Genomic DNA, 18309 nt, shown 5'->3' with positions numbered 1-18309 from the left:
TAAATACGAGTCGCGGTTCTCTGGAATGAGATTTCATTTGACGAACCCTCAGAATGCTATTGTGTGCTCTAATTAGAAACTATTACGAAAAGACAAGAAGCTTGTAAAATAATTTTGTATTTAGTTGTCCGTGAAGTCTTTTTTTTTTTTTTTTTTTTTTTACTATAGTTGGTTTTGCTACAAGATCTTGCAATTATTCCAAGACAGCAGCTATGGAAAATGTGAAAAATCTGGGACACAATGGGGATCCACCAATGACTATAAGTCCAGTACAAATAACTGATATTATAGACGAAATGACCACCTCCGTGACTTCTGCTGTTTTGGAAAGACCTGGATGTGATCAGGACTTGATATTAAGAGAAAACATGGAGGATGATGTTACCCATATAGAAGACCAAGCTGAATGTGAAGTGTTGAACCCCAAAACAGAAGGTATTTTCGTTTTGAAATTTGAATTATTATATAGGGATTTCCGGTTATATCATCAATATAATTCACTAAATCTATGTTTTATTACAAGGGCAAAGGCCCTCTAGATGCTATCATTCTAAACTTTCCAGAGTTCTCTTCCAGTCTATGGTTTGGCAGAAGAATTTGAGGAATTAAAGGACCAAAAACAGAGACTTCTCATTTCAAAATAATTCTCATCCCTGAAGGATTCTAACAAACAAATGTATCTAGATTAGTGGTTCCCAACCCAGTCCTCAAGTACCCCCTAACAGTCCAGGATTTAAGGATTACTCAATTGTGTCTAAGGTGTTTTTGGGAAAGAAACAAAAAAAAAACAACCACTTTAGACACAACAGTGTAATCCCTAAATCCTGGACTGGTAAGGGGTACTTGAGGACTGTGTTGGGAACACCTGATCTAGATCACAAGTAATTAAATAAAATATTTTTCCATATCAATCATTCCTTAATATTAAGATCAACTATTCAATATTGCTTATTTTGTTTTATTTGTTTCACACAACATATTGCATACCATTTGCGAGAAATCAATCGTTAACAAAATCATTGATCATGGCACTAAGGAATGATTGATTATAGGGAAAGTACTCTATTATTCATTAAACTCAAAGCTATTAACTATGAATAAATATCACTCCTAAACATTAGTATTTGTCCCACTTTTTATGTGACTATTTAACAAAATGAGGTTCTGCTGATTTACACTTATAATATGATAGCTATAGTCTATTGAGATGATTATTTTTATCTTAACTTTCTACCTGTCAAAGTGTGATGACAAGTGTTTTATCCCATGTATCTGTGACAGCAGTACAGTTTGTTCTATTTCAGAACATATGAGAAAATTGGCGACATGCTACAAGATATATTAAGTACAATATTGTTCAAAGACCTTCATAAGACAAACAGGCTTACTCATTAAAAGGAGCATTGTCTAGAATTCAAAGTGAATTTCAAAAATAAGGACAGCTAGACTGGAAGCAGACTAACATGGGATATACTTTCAGTCTTGCTTATTTGGCCTTAAATTTGAAATTCACTTTGAATTATTTTGAATTCCTGCCAATTATCACTTTAGTGTTTAGTGAATAACCCTGTTTCAGAATTGAGAATTGATGGGAATGTAATGTGAACTTCAAATTTAAGGCTGAAGGTTTGGTTTAATGCAGTAAGAGTTGTTTAGACTTGGAACAGGCAATTTTTTGAAGATGGAATATAATCAGTGTTTCAGTAGCATGGTAGATGGACTTTAAATGTGGTTAGATTGTCTTCCACCAGAACAACTGTAAATGTCAGGCTTGGACCTACCTGGAGAATGTGATGGAAGTGTGTTTGGTTTCCATCTGGCATAGATGAATGTAGTGTAGTTGATAAGCTGTAAGATCAGACTGGATAATAATGGAAACGCACATTGAAAAGGTAAATGTCTGCATCTATGCCTGGTTGTCTGTCCTTGGTACAGCTAGGTAAGTTGCACAGATCCATTTTCTTGCTTGGGCTTATTCCTTATTTTAGGTTTGTCTATCTAAGTCAGGTCCATCCCACTGCCTCCAGAGTTAAATAGCCAAGCTCAGTTCCACCGTAGTGTAACTTTAGATCAATACCAAAAACCTGTTACTGGTGGAATTAATGGAAACATGGCAGTAGGAAGCACTGTTAGATGGGGGAGAAATGTCCATCCACCTGAGCTCCTCCCGATCTTGTTCCACGACTGATTTGGTTATCTCCACAAGTTCCAAGGAGAGGAAGGAGAAACAATGTGAGATCATTGCACAGGTTTGATTGGCTTAAAACACAGAGCAGTTATAATTAAAATAATGATTGGTGATCAAAAAATATCCAGACTAGAACTTACTTTCAGCGTCTTATGTGCTATAAAATGCACTCATCGTGGACACATAAATGGAAAAATAGATGTAAAGCAGTTTGGCTTGCTGAAGCGCTTTATGTGTGAAAGGTGAGTCCTCCTTTTCTCCATTTTACAAAAAGTGCAGATTTCAATAGACTATGATACTTTTATAAATAAACCTTGTTACACCTCCCTGGATTCCAACCAGGCAACTGGCCCTCTTATTTCCTGCTTTGTTTGGAGGGTTTGCAAAGGCTTCAGATAAGAAAGCTAGAGCTTTTGCAAGCTGCTTTTAAATATACTCCAATATATCTACTTAACAGCTTTTTATATGTCTTTGGTATGTGGATAGTGAAGTGTCCCTTTAACTTATGGTTTATAATGCACTAATGTAGTCCAGGTGGCAGTAATGTCCTCCAATTATTGTCTGCCTGCTCAACAGGGTTTTCTTTAATGTCAAGTGGGTCTAAGTCAACCCGATGCCAGCAAAAAAACGATGCCTGCAATAAAAAATTGGTATTTACCCGAGTGTGTGTTGTCAGTGTAAGTATGTGTTGTCGGTGTATGTGTGCAAGCGAGTACATTTTTTTTCTTAAATAATGTTATAATTCAGACAGCAAAGCATTTAACTAAACACATGAAGGGCACACAAGGTCATCATACAGTTAGTTCAAACATACTTAGTTCACACAGACATGCACACATCACACTAACAAACTGTAAGTGTATATTAACAAACTGATCACACTCATGTTACAAATAGTTCACACATTTTAGCGCATACTATCTGACACTAATCTCACGCATTCTCAGCTCATACTAACCGACACTCACTCTCAATCTCACAATAAAATATACTCATACATACACAACACATAAATCTTATTAGAGCATACTCTCATTGATAGGTATCTCATATCTACACAGCTCACATTTGTGAACATTCGTTTTACACACACACACACACACACACACACCTCATATTAACAAACTCTCATGCAGATTGCTCATTGCAAACACATTATAATACAGTTTCTATTGCACACAAACTTTAATGATATTACCATTACCAATTTACAATCTCAATCTGTGAGCATGCTTATCTCACACATTCGTACCACAAACACACTCTCAGTTACAGACAGCAATTCACACAGTAACAACAGGAAAGGTTTCTGAAGGATGCATTAAGCTGGAGGGAGGAAAATGGTGTTTGAAGCCAATGGAGGGTCTACTTCTCTTTTACATCATCTAAAATGCTATACACTGCACAGACTGAGTATCTAATGGAATGTTCACTCGAATAGAGTATCCCCCTCTGTCTCTGAGTACTTGCCAACAGAAAAGCTTTCAAAACAGCAAAACCAAGAATTCCTATGACAGAAACTCTTGGGCCTATGCGCAATATGTGGGCCTTTAGCAACTGACATTTACTGTGTGTTTACTGTACCTTAGGGATTAACAGGGTCCCCTCTTTCCCAGTTTATAAATGTGCTAATTTCAAAATACGTTGTTCCCTGTATAAAGTGTCTGAGTTGCACTCTCCTGGATGACAATCAGAGACAACACAAAACAACAGGAAGTATTTCTAACAGGGAAGCATTGTATTCAGCATTTCTGTATGTGTCGCATTGCCAGCACGGTATGTTACGCATGTGACTCTGTGTCCCAATCTTTCTCTATAGGAAGCAATGGATTAGATTGGTCAGGAGATCTCCCCTCCTGGAGAGGGATTGGACCTGTAAAGAGAAACAATCTAACCACTGGATTAGTAATTAACCATTATTTTAGAGCATCAAGCGGCAGGGGAATGGGGAATTTTAAACATTTCAGTATTATTTCTAACCCTTCCTCTGACTGTACTGAAATCTGCAGCCATTTTGTCTGGGAGTTTGTGGACTTTCCTAAAGTTATTACACTGTACATAAAAGTTACTGTGTAATGAAACTGAACAACGATAAGTGAAATTGCTGTAATTGGGAAAAAATATCTCAAAGTCTACTATTTACTAAAGCAGGTTGGATGCAAATTGAAATTACACATCGTGATGAGTTTGGTGGCAAATAATATTCACATTATACAAACAATATATGACAATCTCAAAACTCTGACTTGATAACATGGTTACCACGATCTGTTAAGGTAAAAATGGCCCTATATCTTAATCTTTAAGAAGATTTATTGCCACAATAATGGAACCATTGGATACTTTAATTGGATACATTTTAAACCAAAAAGTGTTTGAAAAGTATCTGCAAAAACGTTTCTAATAATGAATAAATACCTAAAAATATTTCAATGTGTGTACACACAAGCAGAACAGACACCACAAACATTTTTCCAAAGATGCCAATGTCCAACTATTAAGTAATCTTTTTTGACAGTTGGTATTTAACCAGAGCACGTAACAAGAAAGAAATAGCATAGCCAAATAGTTAAAGAGACACTGTAGGCACCCAGACCACTTCAGCTCATTGAAGTGGTCTGGGTGCAAACTCCCATCACCCTTAACTCTAGAGTAGTAATTATCGCAATTTTTAGAAACTGCAATAATTACCTGCTAGGGTTAACTCCTCCTCTAGTGGCTGTCTACCAGACAGCCACTAGAGGGACTTCTGGATGCTTGGACAACTTTTGGTCGCCTAAACTATGCTGGACGTCCTCACACTATGCATGAGGACTTCCAACGAGTTTGTTTTCCTGGCACTATAGTTTCCCTTTAACCCAACAAATACACTTGTTTATTATTCCCAATATATTGTGTGATCCAGTTAACATGTCTAAAAAACATACACACATGTCAATGTCAATTTAGAACACAACAGGTTAAGGGTCAATAACCTTATGATCTCTGAGTATCGCCCACTGGTAGTGTAACTGACAGGAAACGGTGGGGACATTTGCGAATTTTGATTAAATTGAGACACTCAACGGGACCATATTTTTTACATATATTTTTGAGTTGCAAATTGAGAAATTGCCATAACCCCATACATTGAAGAATTAAAAAAAAAACAAGTAACAATTTATTTTTACAGATTCGGAAGCGGACTCTCCACCACAGGATGATTTGAACAATAAGTCCAATGAACAGCCACTAGCAGGTACTGATGATTTACTGTCTACCAACGATAATAAATATTTAATCGAGCTATCCGAAGAGACGACATTGATGATTCACGAAGAGGACGATAACACATCTTTTGAAAGCGACAAGGAAAACGGAGAGGAATATCTTCCAGAAGATCTTTCCGAAGAAAATGGACTAAACAAGTCTCACTCAGAAAGTCCCAGTGGAAGCCACCCAGATTCCACAAGCGGACATCCTGCCACCGAGAATAGACCGGAAATATCTAGACACAGTTACTCTAAATATGACACTGTATCTTACCGCAAGATCAGAAAGGGTAACACGAAACAAAGAATTGATGAGTTTGAGTCCATGATGAATTTATAACATCAGTTCCACAGCCTAACAATTTCCCACTAATGAGATTTGCTACCTATTAACTGATTGATAGACTGTCTTATACATGTAATTGCTTTTAAATAATTTGATGCTCTGAATATTTTGGTACAGATGCTATTTTAAAACGATAAAGAAATAGAAATCAGTATTCCATGATATTAATTGAATTACTAATAACTAATTCATAAAAGAATGTAAGAAGAAATGTAATGCGAGTATGGGACTTGCATATTATGGAAAAAGACCCGTATTGACAAAAAGTGATATAAGCCATAGAAAGTGATGGGAGTAATAAAAACAACAAAGTTCCTTCTGATTGATTTGCGTTGTTTTCTTTTTCAATCAGAGTATAGTAAGAATTTAAATCAAATAAAATAGGATCAAGAAAATTAATAAAAATTACAGCATGATGTTTACTATCAGAGGCAGATTTTCTTTTGGATTCAAAATTAAAAAGCGCTCAATGAAGAATTTTATATAATGTATTTCATCATATCGGAATATTGAATATATTGAACATAAACTGGAACAGTTTGGTGACTTTAATAACTAACATAATAGTTTAATTATCGTAATTAATTAATTAATTTTTATTGCTGTAATTCTGAATAAAGGTATAGGATATATATAAAAAAAAAAACACACAAAAAAAGTCAAAATCTATTTTATTGATTCTCACGTGTATTGTAGAATTTCATATAAAAAAAAATCCAGAAGCTATAGTAATGTTTTTACATGTTTCTGGCAAGTTCCAAACGATAGGTTCTCATGATAATGTACGTGTTTCAACAGCAGCTTGGGGTTATGGGTAATTACTTTCAAATGAACATGCAGTGGGAAGAATTCCTTCGAGCATGTGCATGTGGTTACATGCATACAGCTATAATAAAGATCAAGAGAAGAGAAGATTGATGTGAACATTAGTGATGTCGCGAACATAAAATTTTTGGTTCGCGAATGGCGAACGCGAACTTCTGCAAATGTTCGCGAACGGGCGAACCGGGCAAACCGCCATAGTCTTCAATGGGCAGGCGAATTTTAAAACCCACAGGGACTCTTTCTGGCCACAATAGTGATGGAAAAGTTGTTTCAAGGGGACTAACACCTGGACTGTGGCATGCCGGAGGGGGATCCATGGCAAAACTCCCATGGAAAATTACATAGTTGATGCAGAGTCTGGTTTTAATCCATAAAGGGCATAAATCACCTAACATTCCTAAATTATTTGGAATAACCTGCTTTAAAACATCAGGTATGATGTTGTATCGATCAGGTAGTGTAAGGGTTACGCCCGCTTCACAGTGACATACAAAACTCCCCGTTTAACGCACCGCAAACAACCGCAAACTCCCAATTTGCACAAGGTTGGATACCAAGCTATCCATGTCCCGTTCCTTGTCCTCACTGATGTCATTGAAGGTCTCTTCCTCCACCCAGCCACGTACAACACCAAGGGTCCCCGAAAGGTGACAACAAGCCCCTTGGGACGCCTGCTGTGTTTGGTCTTCCACCTCCGTAAAGCCACTTTCCCAGGGCCGGACTGGGGATACAAAGCAGCCCTGGAAAAAAAAAATCTATGCCAGCCCCATAAGTCATTGCCCCATATATTGCCGTATGTAATATGTAATATGTGTAATGTCTTGCCACCCCAGATGGTTGAGTAATATATATATATATATATATATATATATATAATATATAATATATATATATATATATATATATATATCTTTTTCTAATATATAATATTGGTCCTTTTAATTTAATAATACATTACGCATACTCACATGCAGTGTTTACATTGCTTCCTAGTGACACCTCTAGTGACAGTCACTCAGACAGTCACTAGAAGTGCTTTCTGTGTCAGTGCTGCACAGCGTGATTGCACAGTGTGCAGCACCTTTGCAGCAAATCCTATGGCAGAGCATTGGATTGGCTCAGATCATCATGCTTGATGATCTCAGCCATAGAGGCAGGGCCAGTCGAGGGGAGACCAGCACGGCGTGGGGAGAAAAAAAAAGGTGAGTAAAAACACTTTTTAAATACACACAGACACACAGATACACCATGACACACACACACAATGACACAGACACACACATAATGACACACGCACACACACAATGACACCGACACACACACCATGACACAGACACACACAATGACACAGACACACACAATGACACAGACACACACACACGATACAGACACACACACACACAATGACAGACACACACACACCATGACACAAACACACATACACACACACCATGACACAGACACACAATGACACAGACACACACACACCATGACACAGACACACACACCATGACACAGACACAGACACACACACACACACCATGACACAGACACACACACCATGACACAGACACACACACACACCATGACACAGACACACACATAATGACACAGACACACACATAATGACACACACACATAATGACACACACACACACACAATGACACAGACACACACACAATGACACAGACACACACAATGACACAGACACACACACACACACCATGACACAGACACACACACACACACACACCATGACACAGACACACACACATACACTCACACTGACACTGACAGAATTACATATTTTACCTGTTGGTGACCGGCTGGGTGGGCTAGTGGATGCAGGGGGAGGTCTTCTGCAGGCCGCTGGCTGGGGAGGTCTGCTGGCCGGCGGCCGCTGGCTGGGGAGGTCTGCTGGCGGCCGCAGGGGGAGCAGGCTGTTCTGTCTCTGCTCCCCCGCCCTCGCGCGCTAGCAAGAGACCGGCGCCGGAATATGACGTCATATTCCGGCCCCGGTCTCATTAAGCTGCGCGCGAGGGCGGGGGAGCAGAGACAGAACAGCCTGCTCCCCCTGCGGCCGCCAGCAGACCTCCCCAGCCAGCGGCCGCCGGCCAGCAGACCTCCCCAGCCAGCAGCCGCCGGCCAACAGACCCAGCTGTCTTCCCGGCCCCAGGTGCCGGCGGCCCACCAGGAAATTTCCCGGTATCCCGGTGGGCCAGTCCAGCCCTGCACCTTCCACCTCTGACTCCTCTTCTTCAGACTTCTCTCTCTGCGTTGCCTCTCTCTGCGTTATTATAAGGTGTGTTTAACCCCTTAAGGACACATGACGTGTGTGACACGTCATGATTCCCTTTTATTCCAGAAGTTTGGTCCTTAAGGGGTTAAGGAAGCGGGAGATGGAAAACATGCTTGGTCGGTCCTCCTACTTCAAATTTGGGGCACTGCGCGTGCAATCTAATGTGCCACCAGATAGGAGTGATGTGTTAAGTAGTACTATTCCTATCAGTTTAATCCCTGTTACGTCCCCTATCAGGGGACGTGTATATAAGGCATCGATTTTAGGAAGCGGGAGATGGAAAAAGATGCTTGGTCGGTCCTCCTACTTCAAATTTGGGGCACTGTGCGTGCAATCTAATGTGCCACCAGATAGGAGTGGTGTGTTAAGTAGTACTATTCTTATCAGTTTAATCCCTGTTACGTCCCCTATCAGGGGACGTGCATATAAGGCATCGATATTAGGAAGCGGGAGATGGAAAAACATGCTTGGTCGGTCCTCCTACTTCAAATTTGGGGCACTGCGCATGCAATCTAATGTGCCACCAGATAGGAGTGGTGTGTTAAGTAGTACTATTCCTATCAGTTTAATCCCTGTTACGTCCCCTATCAGGGGACGTGTATATAAGGCATCGATTTTAGGAAGCGGGAGATGGAAAAACATGCTTGGTCGGTCCTCCTATTTCAAATTTGGGGCACTGCGCGTGCAATCTAATGTGTCACCAGATAGGAGTGGTGTGTTAAGTAGTACTATTCTTATCAGTTTAATCCCTGTTACGTCCCCTATCAGGGGACGTGTATATAAGGCATCAATTTTAGAAAGGCGGGAGATGGAAAAACATGCTTGGTCAGTCCTCCTACTTCAAATTTGGGGCACTGCGCGTGCAATCTAATGTGCCACCAGATAGGAGTGGTGTGTTAAGTAGTCCCCCTCATCAGGCCTTTTTTAGTCGAATGTATCGCCCACTGTCAGTCCCTTCGGGATCCATCCCTCATTCATCTTAATAAAGGTGAGGTAATCTACACTTTATTGACCTAGGCGACTTCTCTTCTCAGTGACAATACCTCCTGCTGCACTGAAGGTCCTTTCTGACAGGACACTTGAAGCGGGGCAGGCCAGAAGTTCTATCGCAAATTGGGATAGCTCAGGCCACAGGTCAAGCCTGCACACCCAGTAGTCAAGGGGTTCATCGCTCCTCAGAGTGTCGATATCTGCAGTTAAGGCGAGGTAGTCTGCTACCTGTCGGTCGAGTCGTTCTCTGAGGGTGGACCCCGAAGGGCTGTGGCGATGCGTAGGACTTAAAAAGCTCTGCATGTCCTCCATCAACAACACGTCTGTAAAGCATCCTGTCCTTGCCGGCGTGGTCGTGGGAGGAGGAGGATGATTACTTTCACTTCTTCCCCTGTTAGACTCCCGTTGTGCTGTGACATCACCCTTATACGCTGTGTAAAGCATACTTTTTAATTGATTTTGGAACTGCTGCATCCTTTCCGACTTGCCGTAATTCGGTAACATTACAGGCACTTTCTGCTTATACCGGGGGTCTAGTAGCGTGGACACCCAGTACAGGTCGTTCTCCTTCAGCCTTTTTTTACGAGGGTCCCTCAACAGGCACGACAGCAAGCAAGACCCCATTTGCACAAGGTTGGATGCCGAGCTACTTATGTCCTGTTCCTCGTCCTCAGTGATCTCTCTGAAGGTATGTTCTTCCCTCCAGCCACGTACAACACCACGGGTACTAGATAGGTGACAACGAGCACCCTGGGATGCCTGTTGTGGTTGGTCTTCCTCCTCCTCCTCAAAGCCACATTCCTCCTCTGACTCCTCTTCCTCACAATCCTCTTCCAGCGTTGCCGCAGGTCCAGCAAGCGATGCTGATAAGGCTGTTTCTGGTGGTGATGGTGACCACAACTCTTCCTCTTCACGCTCATCTACGGCCTGATCCAGCACTCTTTGCAGGGCATGCTCCAGGAAGAAAACAAATGGTATGATGTTGCTGATGGGGCCTTTGGTGCGACTGACTAGGTTTGTCACCTCCTCAAAAGGACGCATGAGCCTACAGGCATTGCGCATGAGCGTCCAGTAATGTGGCAAAAAAATTCCCAGCGCCGCAGAGGCTGTCCTAGCACCCCGGTCATACAAATACTCGTTAACGTCTTTTTCTTGTTGGAGCAGGCGGTCGAACATTAGGAGTGTTGAATTCCAATGTGTCGGGCTGTCGCAAATCAAGCGCCTCACTGGCATGTTGTTTCGCCGTTGGATATCGGAAAAGTGTAGGAACGCCTGAAATGGCCACACACCTTCCTGGCCTACTTAAGGACGTCCTGTAAGCCTGGGTACTTATGCACAAAGCGTTGTACGATCAGATTACACACATGTGCCATGCACGGCACATGTGTCAACTTGCCCAAATGCAATGCCGCCAACAAATTTCTTCTGTTGTCACAAACCACTTTGCCGATCTCCAGTTGGTGCGGAGTCAGCCACTGATCCACCTGTGCATTCAGGGCGGACAGGAGTGCTGGTCCGGTGTGACTCTCTGCTTTCAGGCAAGTCAATCCCAAGACGGCGTGACACTGCCGTATCCGGGATGTGGAACAGTACCTGGGGAGCTGTGGGGGTGCCGTTGATGTGGAGCAAGATGCAGCATCAGAAGAGGACTCAGCCGAGGAGGTTATGGAAGAGGATGGAGTAGGAGGAGTAGAGGAGGTGGCAGCAGGCCTGCCTGCAAGTCATGGCGGTGTCACCAACTCCTCTGCAGAGCCACGCATTCCATGCTTGGCAGCCGTCAGCAGGTTTACCCAATGCGCAGTGTAGGTGATATACCTGCCCTGACCATGCTTTGCAGACCAGGTATCAGTGGTCAGATGGACCCTTGCCCCAACACTGTGTGCCAGACATGCCATTACTTCCTTTTGCACAATCGAGTACAGGTTGGGGATTGCCTTTTGTGCAAATACATTTCGTCCGGGTACCTTCCACTGCGGTGTCCCAATAGCTACAAATTTTTTGAACGCCTCAGACTCCACCAGCTTGTATTGTAAAAGCTGGCGGGCTAAGAGTTCAGTCAAGCCAGCTGTCAGACGCCGGGCAAGGGGGTGACTTTGTGACATTGGCTTCTTACGCTCAAACATGTCCTTGACAGACACCTGACTGTGGGCAGATGAGCAGGAACTGCTCAAGGCGAGAGACGGAGGGGCGGATGGTTGAGAGGGGTCAAGGAGGACAGCAGTGGTTAACGTGGCTGAAGATGCTGGACCAGGAGGAGGATGGCGGCTTTGAGTTTGTGTGCTGCTTGTACTCATGTGTTGATCCCATAGGCGTTTGTGATGTGCGATCACGTGCCTTTGCAAAGCAGTTGTACCTAGGTGGGTGTTGGACTTCCCACGACTCAGTTTCTTTTGGCACAGGTTGCAAATGGCATTCCTGTTGTCAGAGGCAGACACACAAAAAAATGCCACACTGCTCAGCTCTGCAATGACGGCATTCTGGTGGTGGCAACAGCATGCGTTGATTGGCGTGCTGTCTGGCTGACCCTGGGTGCCGATGCATGCTGTCTGACTGTGCCACTAGCTCCTTGCGACGACCTCCCCCTGCTTCCAACTCGTCTCCTCCTCCTCCTCTCTGTCTCCCAATCTGAACTTTCCCCCTGTTCTTCTTCTCTTCTAGCGGGCACCCACGTGACATCCACGGACGCATCGTCATCATCAACCGCTTCCCTTGTATCTGACAACTCAGCAAAGGAAGTAGCAGTGGGTACAACATCATCATCATCACACCGTACGTGTGTAATGCTGCCTGACTGAGACATATCCATGTTATCTACATCCTCTGGCAATAATGGTTGCGCATCACTCATTTCTTCCAACTGATGTGTAAATAACTCCTCTGACATACCAAGTGAAGCGGCTGTGGTGCTAGTGTTGGTGGTGGCAGCAGGCGGGCGAGTGATAACTTGAGGTGTCCGAAGCTAAGCTGGAGGAGGATGGTGCGTCGAGGTTCCGAGCGGAAGCTGTAGAAGATTGGGTGTCCTGTGTTAGCCAGTCAACTATGTCATCAGAACTTATCTAGTTCAGGGTACGTGGCCTCTGAACACTGGGCATTGTTCTAGGGCCAAAGGGAATCACAGAACCACGACCACGACGGCCCCTGCGGGGTGGCCTGCCTCTGCCTGTCATTTTTTTTTCGATTAGTGGTACTATGCGTGCAAGCTACTGTGACAACAGATATGAGTGGCACTGGTGTGACACTGTGCACTGGCAGGCCCTGAAACGCACACTCGTGAAGGAAACTGACTGCTATTATATTACAGTCCAAAAAGTTTTTTTTGTTTTGTTAAATGCAAGCTATTTTGACACCAGTGAGTGAGTGGTGGCACTGGGCAGGCCCTGAAACGCACACTAGTGAAGGAAACTGACTGCTATTATATTACAGTCAAAAAAGTTTTGTTTTTGTTAAATGCAAGCTATTGGGACACCAGTGAGTGAGTGGTGGCACTGGGCAAGTGGGCACAGTATACGCTGTGAGCCTGACACACACGCTGGCAGACAACTAACTGCTATTCAATCTATTACAGTCAAAATTCTATTATTATTTTTTTTTAAATGTACACTACTGTTACACCAGATATGAGTTGCACTGGTGTGACACTGTGCCCTGGCAGGCCATGAAACGCACACTAGTGAAGGAAACTGACTGCTATTATATAACAGTCCAAAAAGTTTTTTTTGTTAAATGCAAGCTATTGTGACACCATATATGAGTGGTGGCTCTGGGAAAGTGGGCACAGTATACGCTGCGAGCCTGACACACACGCTGGCAGACAACTAACTGCTATTCAATCTATTACAGTCAAAATTCTATTTTTTTTTTTAAATGTACACTACTGTTACACCAGATATGAGTTGCACTGGCGTGACACTGTGCCCTGGCAGGCCCTGAAACGCACACTCGTGAAGGAAACTGACTGCTATTATATTACAGTCAAAAAGGTTTAGTTTTTTTTTAAATGCAAGCTATTGGGACACCAGTGAGTGAGTGGTGGCACTGGGCAAGTGGGCACAGTATACGCTGTGAGCCTGACACACACGCTGGCAGACAACTAACTGCTTTTCAATCTATTACAGTCAAAAAAAATTTTTTTTTAAATGTACACTACTGTTACACCAGATATGAGTTGCACTGGTGTGACACTGTGCCCTGGCAGGCCCTGAAACGCACACTAGTGAAGTAAACTGACTGCTATTATATGACAGTCCAAAAAGTTTTTTTTGTTAAATGCAAGCTATTGTGACACCAGTGAGTGAGTGGTGGCACTGGGCAGTCCCTGAAACACACACTATTGAAGGAAACTGACTGCTATTATATTACAGTCAAAAAGGTTTAGTTTTTTTTTAAATGCAAGCTATTGGGACACCAGTGAGTGAGTGGTGGCACTGGACAAGTGGGCACAGTATACGCTGTGAGCCTGACACACACGCTGGCAGACAACTAACTGCTATTCAATCTATTACAGTCAAAATTGTATTTTTTTAAAAAAAAATGTACACTACGTTTACACCAGATATGAGTTGCACTGGTGTGACACTGTGCCCTGGCAGGCCCTGAAACGCACACTAGTGAAGGAAACTGACTGCTATTATATTACAGTCCAAAAAGTTTTTTTTTGTTAAATGCAAGCTATTGTGACACCAGATATGAGTGGTGGCACTGGGCAAGTGGGCACAGTATACGCTGTGAGCCTGACACACACGCTGGCAGACAACTAACTGCTATTCAATCTATTACAGTCAAAATTTTATTTTTTTTAATAAATGTACACTACTGTTACACCAGATATGAGTTGCACTGGTGCGACACTGTGCCCTGGCAGACCCTGAAACGCACACTAATGAAGGAAACTGACTGCTATTATATTACAGTTCAAAAAGTTTTTTTTTGTTAAATGCAAGCTATTGTGACACCAGTGAGTGAGTGGTGGCACTGGGCAGGCCCTGAAATGCACACTAGTGAAGGAAACTGACTGCTATTATACTACATTAAAAAAAGTTTTTTTTTGTTTAAATGCAAGCTATTGTGACACCAGTGAGTGAGTGGTGGCACTGGTCAAGTGGGCACAGTATATGCTGTGAGCCTGACACACAGGCTGGCTGGCAGGCAGGCAACTGCAATTACATTACACAGAAAAAAAAAAAAAAAAGCAGACTGTTCTAGCCCTAAAAAGGGCTTTTTGGGGTGCTGTCCTTACAGCAGAGATCAGATGAGTCCTTCAGGACTGTAGAGGACACTGAGTACACTAGCCTAGCTATCAATTTCCCTATCAAATCAGCAGCAGCTACATTGTCCCTACTCTCACTAAGAATGCAGCTTCACAATGAATGTAAAATGGATGCTGTTCAGGAGGTGGGAGGGTCTGGGAGGGAGGGTCTGCTGCTGAATGGCTGGAATGTGTCTGCTGACTGTGAGGTACAGGCCAGGGTCAAAGTTTACTCAATGATGATGAATAGGGGGCGGACCGAACAGCGCATGTGTTCGCCATCCGTAGTGATGTTCGCCAGGAACTATTCGCCAGCGAACAGTTCGGGACATCACTAGTGAACACATAAACTTTTATTTTTTCCATCAGCAGTGCTGGCTTAGAGCTTGTTGGGCCTGGAGCTGAAACAGTTGATGAGTCTAATGAGAGATGCTGAATTTCAATATCTATTGTCATAGTATTTATGGACACGTGTGACATAAAGCAGACGTCCTGCTTGTCCACTCAACCTCTGGATTCTTCCTCTTGCATGACCGTAAAGTCACATATGTGGCTTCGAAGCTGCGCACACAAAGTAAAACCTATTTTCTGGCACAGTACAGGCTGAATACCGTGAAGCCATCAGTAATTAAATAAGACAGTTTGAAATAAATGGAGGGCCACTCTAGTGGTAGCAGGCTAATTCATAATACATACATTTAAAAAAAAACCAACAAAACAAAACCTGAATATTTACATTGTGGATCTATTTCAAATAATGGACATGGTCCTTCCACTCCATTGGCCCCATGTTACTCTAGTCCAGGCTTTTGATTATTATACTGACTTGTCTGTGTTCTCCTCGAATATTTTTTTAGAGTTCTTTTGGGATAAACACATAACTTATTTCTTCAGAGTTAGTTTGTAGAATATGCATAATTTAGGGCAGTGTTGAATGAAATGAAGACAAGTGGTCATTTATTAAATAAATATTTCAAGCAGTATAGCAACTACAGTGAAGTGTAGTGGTTATATTGCCAGGAGTTCGTTAGACTGGAGGTCTTAGCTCAAGAGAATCTTCCTGTTTAGGAACCTTGGCTCTCCAGCATTAATTGTGGAGGGGAGGGAGAACTAGTCTGTCTATTTACAATAGAACTCCTGGCACTATTTCCACTACAAATGAGCTGCATTGGTTATGGTGCTTGCATTGTTTCTTTAAAAACAAGGCACATGAGAAAAACATAACAACGGTCACAAACAGATGTTTGAATTCACAAGCTTTTAAGACTTTGAACTGGAGAAACCGGTAACAATACAATGTGAGAAAGAAAATAAATGCCCTATGTATTCTAGAATGAAGAATCTTCTTTTCATACAAGAAACAGCATTGTGTTTTCCGTTCTAAGAGACACAAACCCCCGTTTGTTTTCCCCAATTGTTTTCTAACCGAGAACCAATCCTAACAAGGCTTAATTTAACTTAAAATGAATTACATTTTCGCCCTCTGAAAGCAAAACAAGGTTATCTTTGTCTTGATGATAAGCCTTCTGGTTTGGTATTTTGTAAAACTATCAGTGCATGAATTATTTGTTTCTAGAACTATTCATTTTTCGCTGCTTGTTTCGAAGGCCTGGTTTAAACTGGACCAAATGGACACAGCACGTAATAATTCTCTGACACACACAATGGTAAGCACTATCTAGGCAAAGATCTGAATATTATAGATATATATTTTTAATATATGGTGAGCAGATTATAGTGTTCACATAGCACAGAAAATGATTGGCACCACCATCGAGAGCACATGGCCATCTGCAGGGCCGGTGCAAGGATTTTTGCCGCCCTAGGCAAAAAAAAATTTGCCGCCCCCCCATATGTCCAGCCCACCATGTGACATCACAATGCCCCGCCCATATGCTCTGCCATATGGGCCAACGCCAGTCTTCACAAAGTGTCTTATCTTAAAAGACAGTGTGTTTATATTAAAAAGCCTACAGGCACAGGCTATAGACACCAGAACCACTACATTATGCTGTAGTGCTTCTGGTGACTATAGTATCCATTTAATGTGAGGTAAATTAGAGATTAGTGCCACTAATAATATATTGGATTGCCTACTTACCACCAGATGAGGACAAGAGGCTGATGATGGGCTCAGTCTGGCTCCACAGGTCTGGTGTAGAAGAGGCTCTCTGGAGACTGTTTTTAACAGTGCTCACAACAATTAACGAACAGGAAGCAGCTCCATTTTTTAGGGTCCCTTACACAGCTCAAGGTCTGGGCCCCCAGGGGGCATACGCCTACAATGCCCACCCATAAATCCACCTACATGGCCCATCCATGAGTTGGGGATGTTTTATGTGTGCAATTTGTGTAAGGGATGTAGTGTGTTTATAGGGGATGTAGTGTGTGTTTGCGTGTAAGGAATGCATTGTATGTTTCTGGGTGTGTGTGTGAGTAGGAATGCATTGTATGTAATTGAATGCAGTGTGTGTCTGTAAGGGGTGCATTCATTATGTAAGAGAACGTAAGGGATGCATTGTGTGTTTCGGGTGTGTCTGTGTGTGAGTAGGAATGCATTGTATGTTTCTGTGTGGGGGGGGGGTGCATTGTGTATGTGTGTAGTGTAAAAGAGAGGGTTTGTGGGGTAGGATAGAGACTGGGAGGGGAACAGCTCTTTCTTTTTTTAAAAAAATTCATAGTGCTCTCCCCTCAATTATTGATTTCCCCTTCCCTTCTGTCCCTCCGTGTTCTCCCCTTCTGTCACTTAGTGCTCTCCCTTGGCCCCCTGTCCCTCTGCAGTCCCCCTTGGTGGTCTTCTCACTCCCCCCTCCTTAGTTGTCCTCCCTCTCCCAAACCCCTTAGTGGTCCTCCCTCTCCCAAACCCCTTAGTAGACCTTCCCCTACTCCCCCCACCCCCTTAGTGGTAATCACCCTCCTCCCCTCTCCTTAGTAGTCCTCCCTCCTTACCCCCCTTTGGTGGTCCTTCCCCCCCTTAGTGGTCCTTATACGCCCTTCCCCTACTGGTCCTTATCCCCCTCCCCTAGTGGTCCTTATCCCCCCTCCCCTAGTGGTCCTTATCCCCCCCAACCTCCCATAGTGGTCCTTATCCCCCCCCTCCCTCCCATAGTGGTCCTTATCCCCCCTCCCTCCCATAGTGGTCCTTATCCCCCCCTCCCTCCCAT

General features: G+C 43.0%; 1 protein-coding gene across 1 annotated transcript; it reads left to right on the top strand.

The window, feature by feature from the left end:
- ERMN (ermin) lies at nucleotides 1-6126 on the top strand. Its single transcript, XM_063428608.1, has 2 exons — nucleotides 1-435; nucleotides 5361-6126. Exons 1-2 carry the CDS (start codon nucleotides 213-215, stop codon nucleotides 5777-5779), a joined length of 642 nt encoding a protein of 213 aa, XP_063284678.1. The 5' UTR covers nucleotides 1-212; the 3' UTR covers nucleotides 5780-6126.
- Nucleotides 6127-18309: the final 12183 nt, after the last annotated feature.

This window comes from Pelobates fuscus, chromosome 8, assembly GCF_036172605.1.
Source record: "Pelobates fuscus isolate aPelFus1 chromosome 8, aPelFus1.pri, whole genome shotgun sequence".
NCBI lineage: Eukaryota > Metazoa > Chordata > Amphibia > Anura > Pelobatidae > Pelobates > Pelobates fuscus.
Note: the sequence above shows the minus strand (reverse complement) of the source record. Positions and strands in the feature narration are given on the sequence as shown.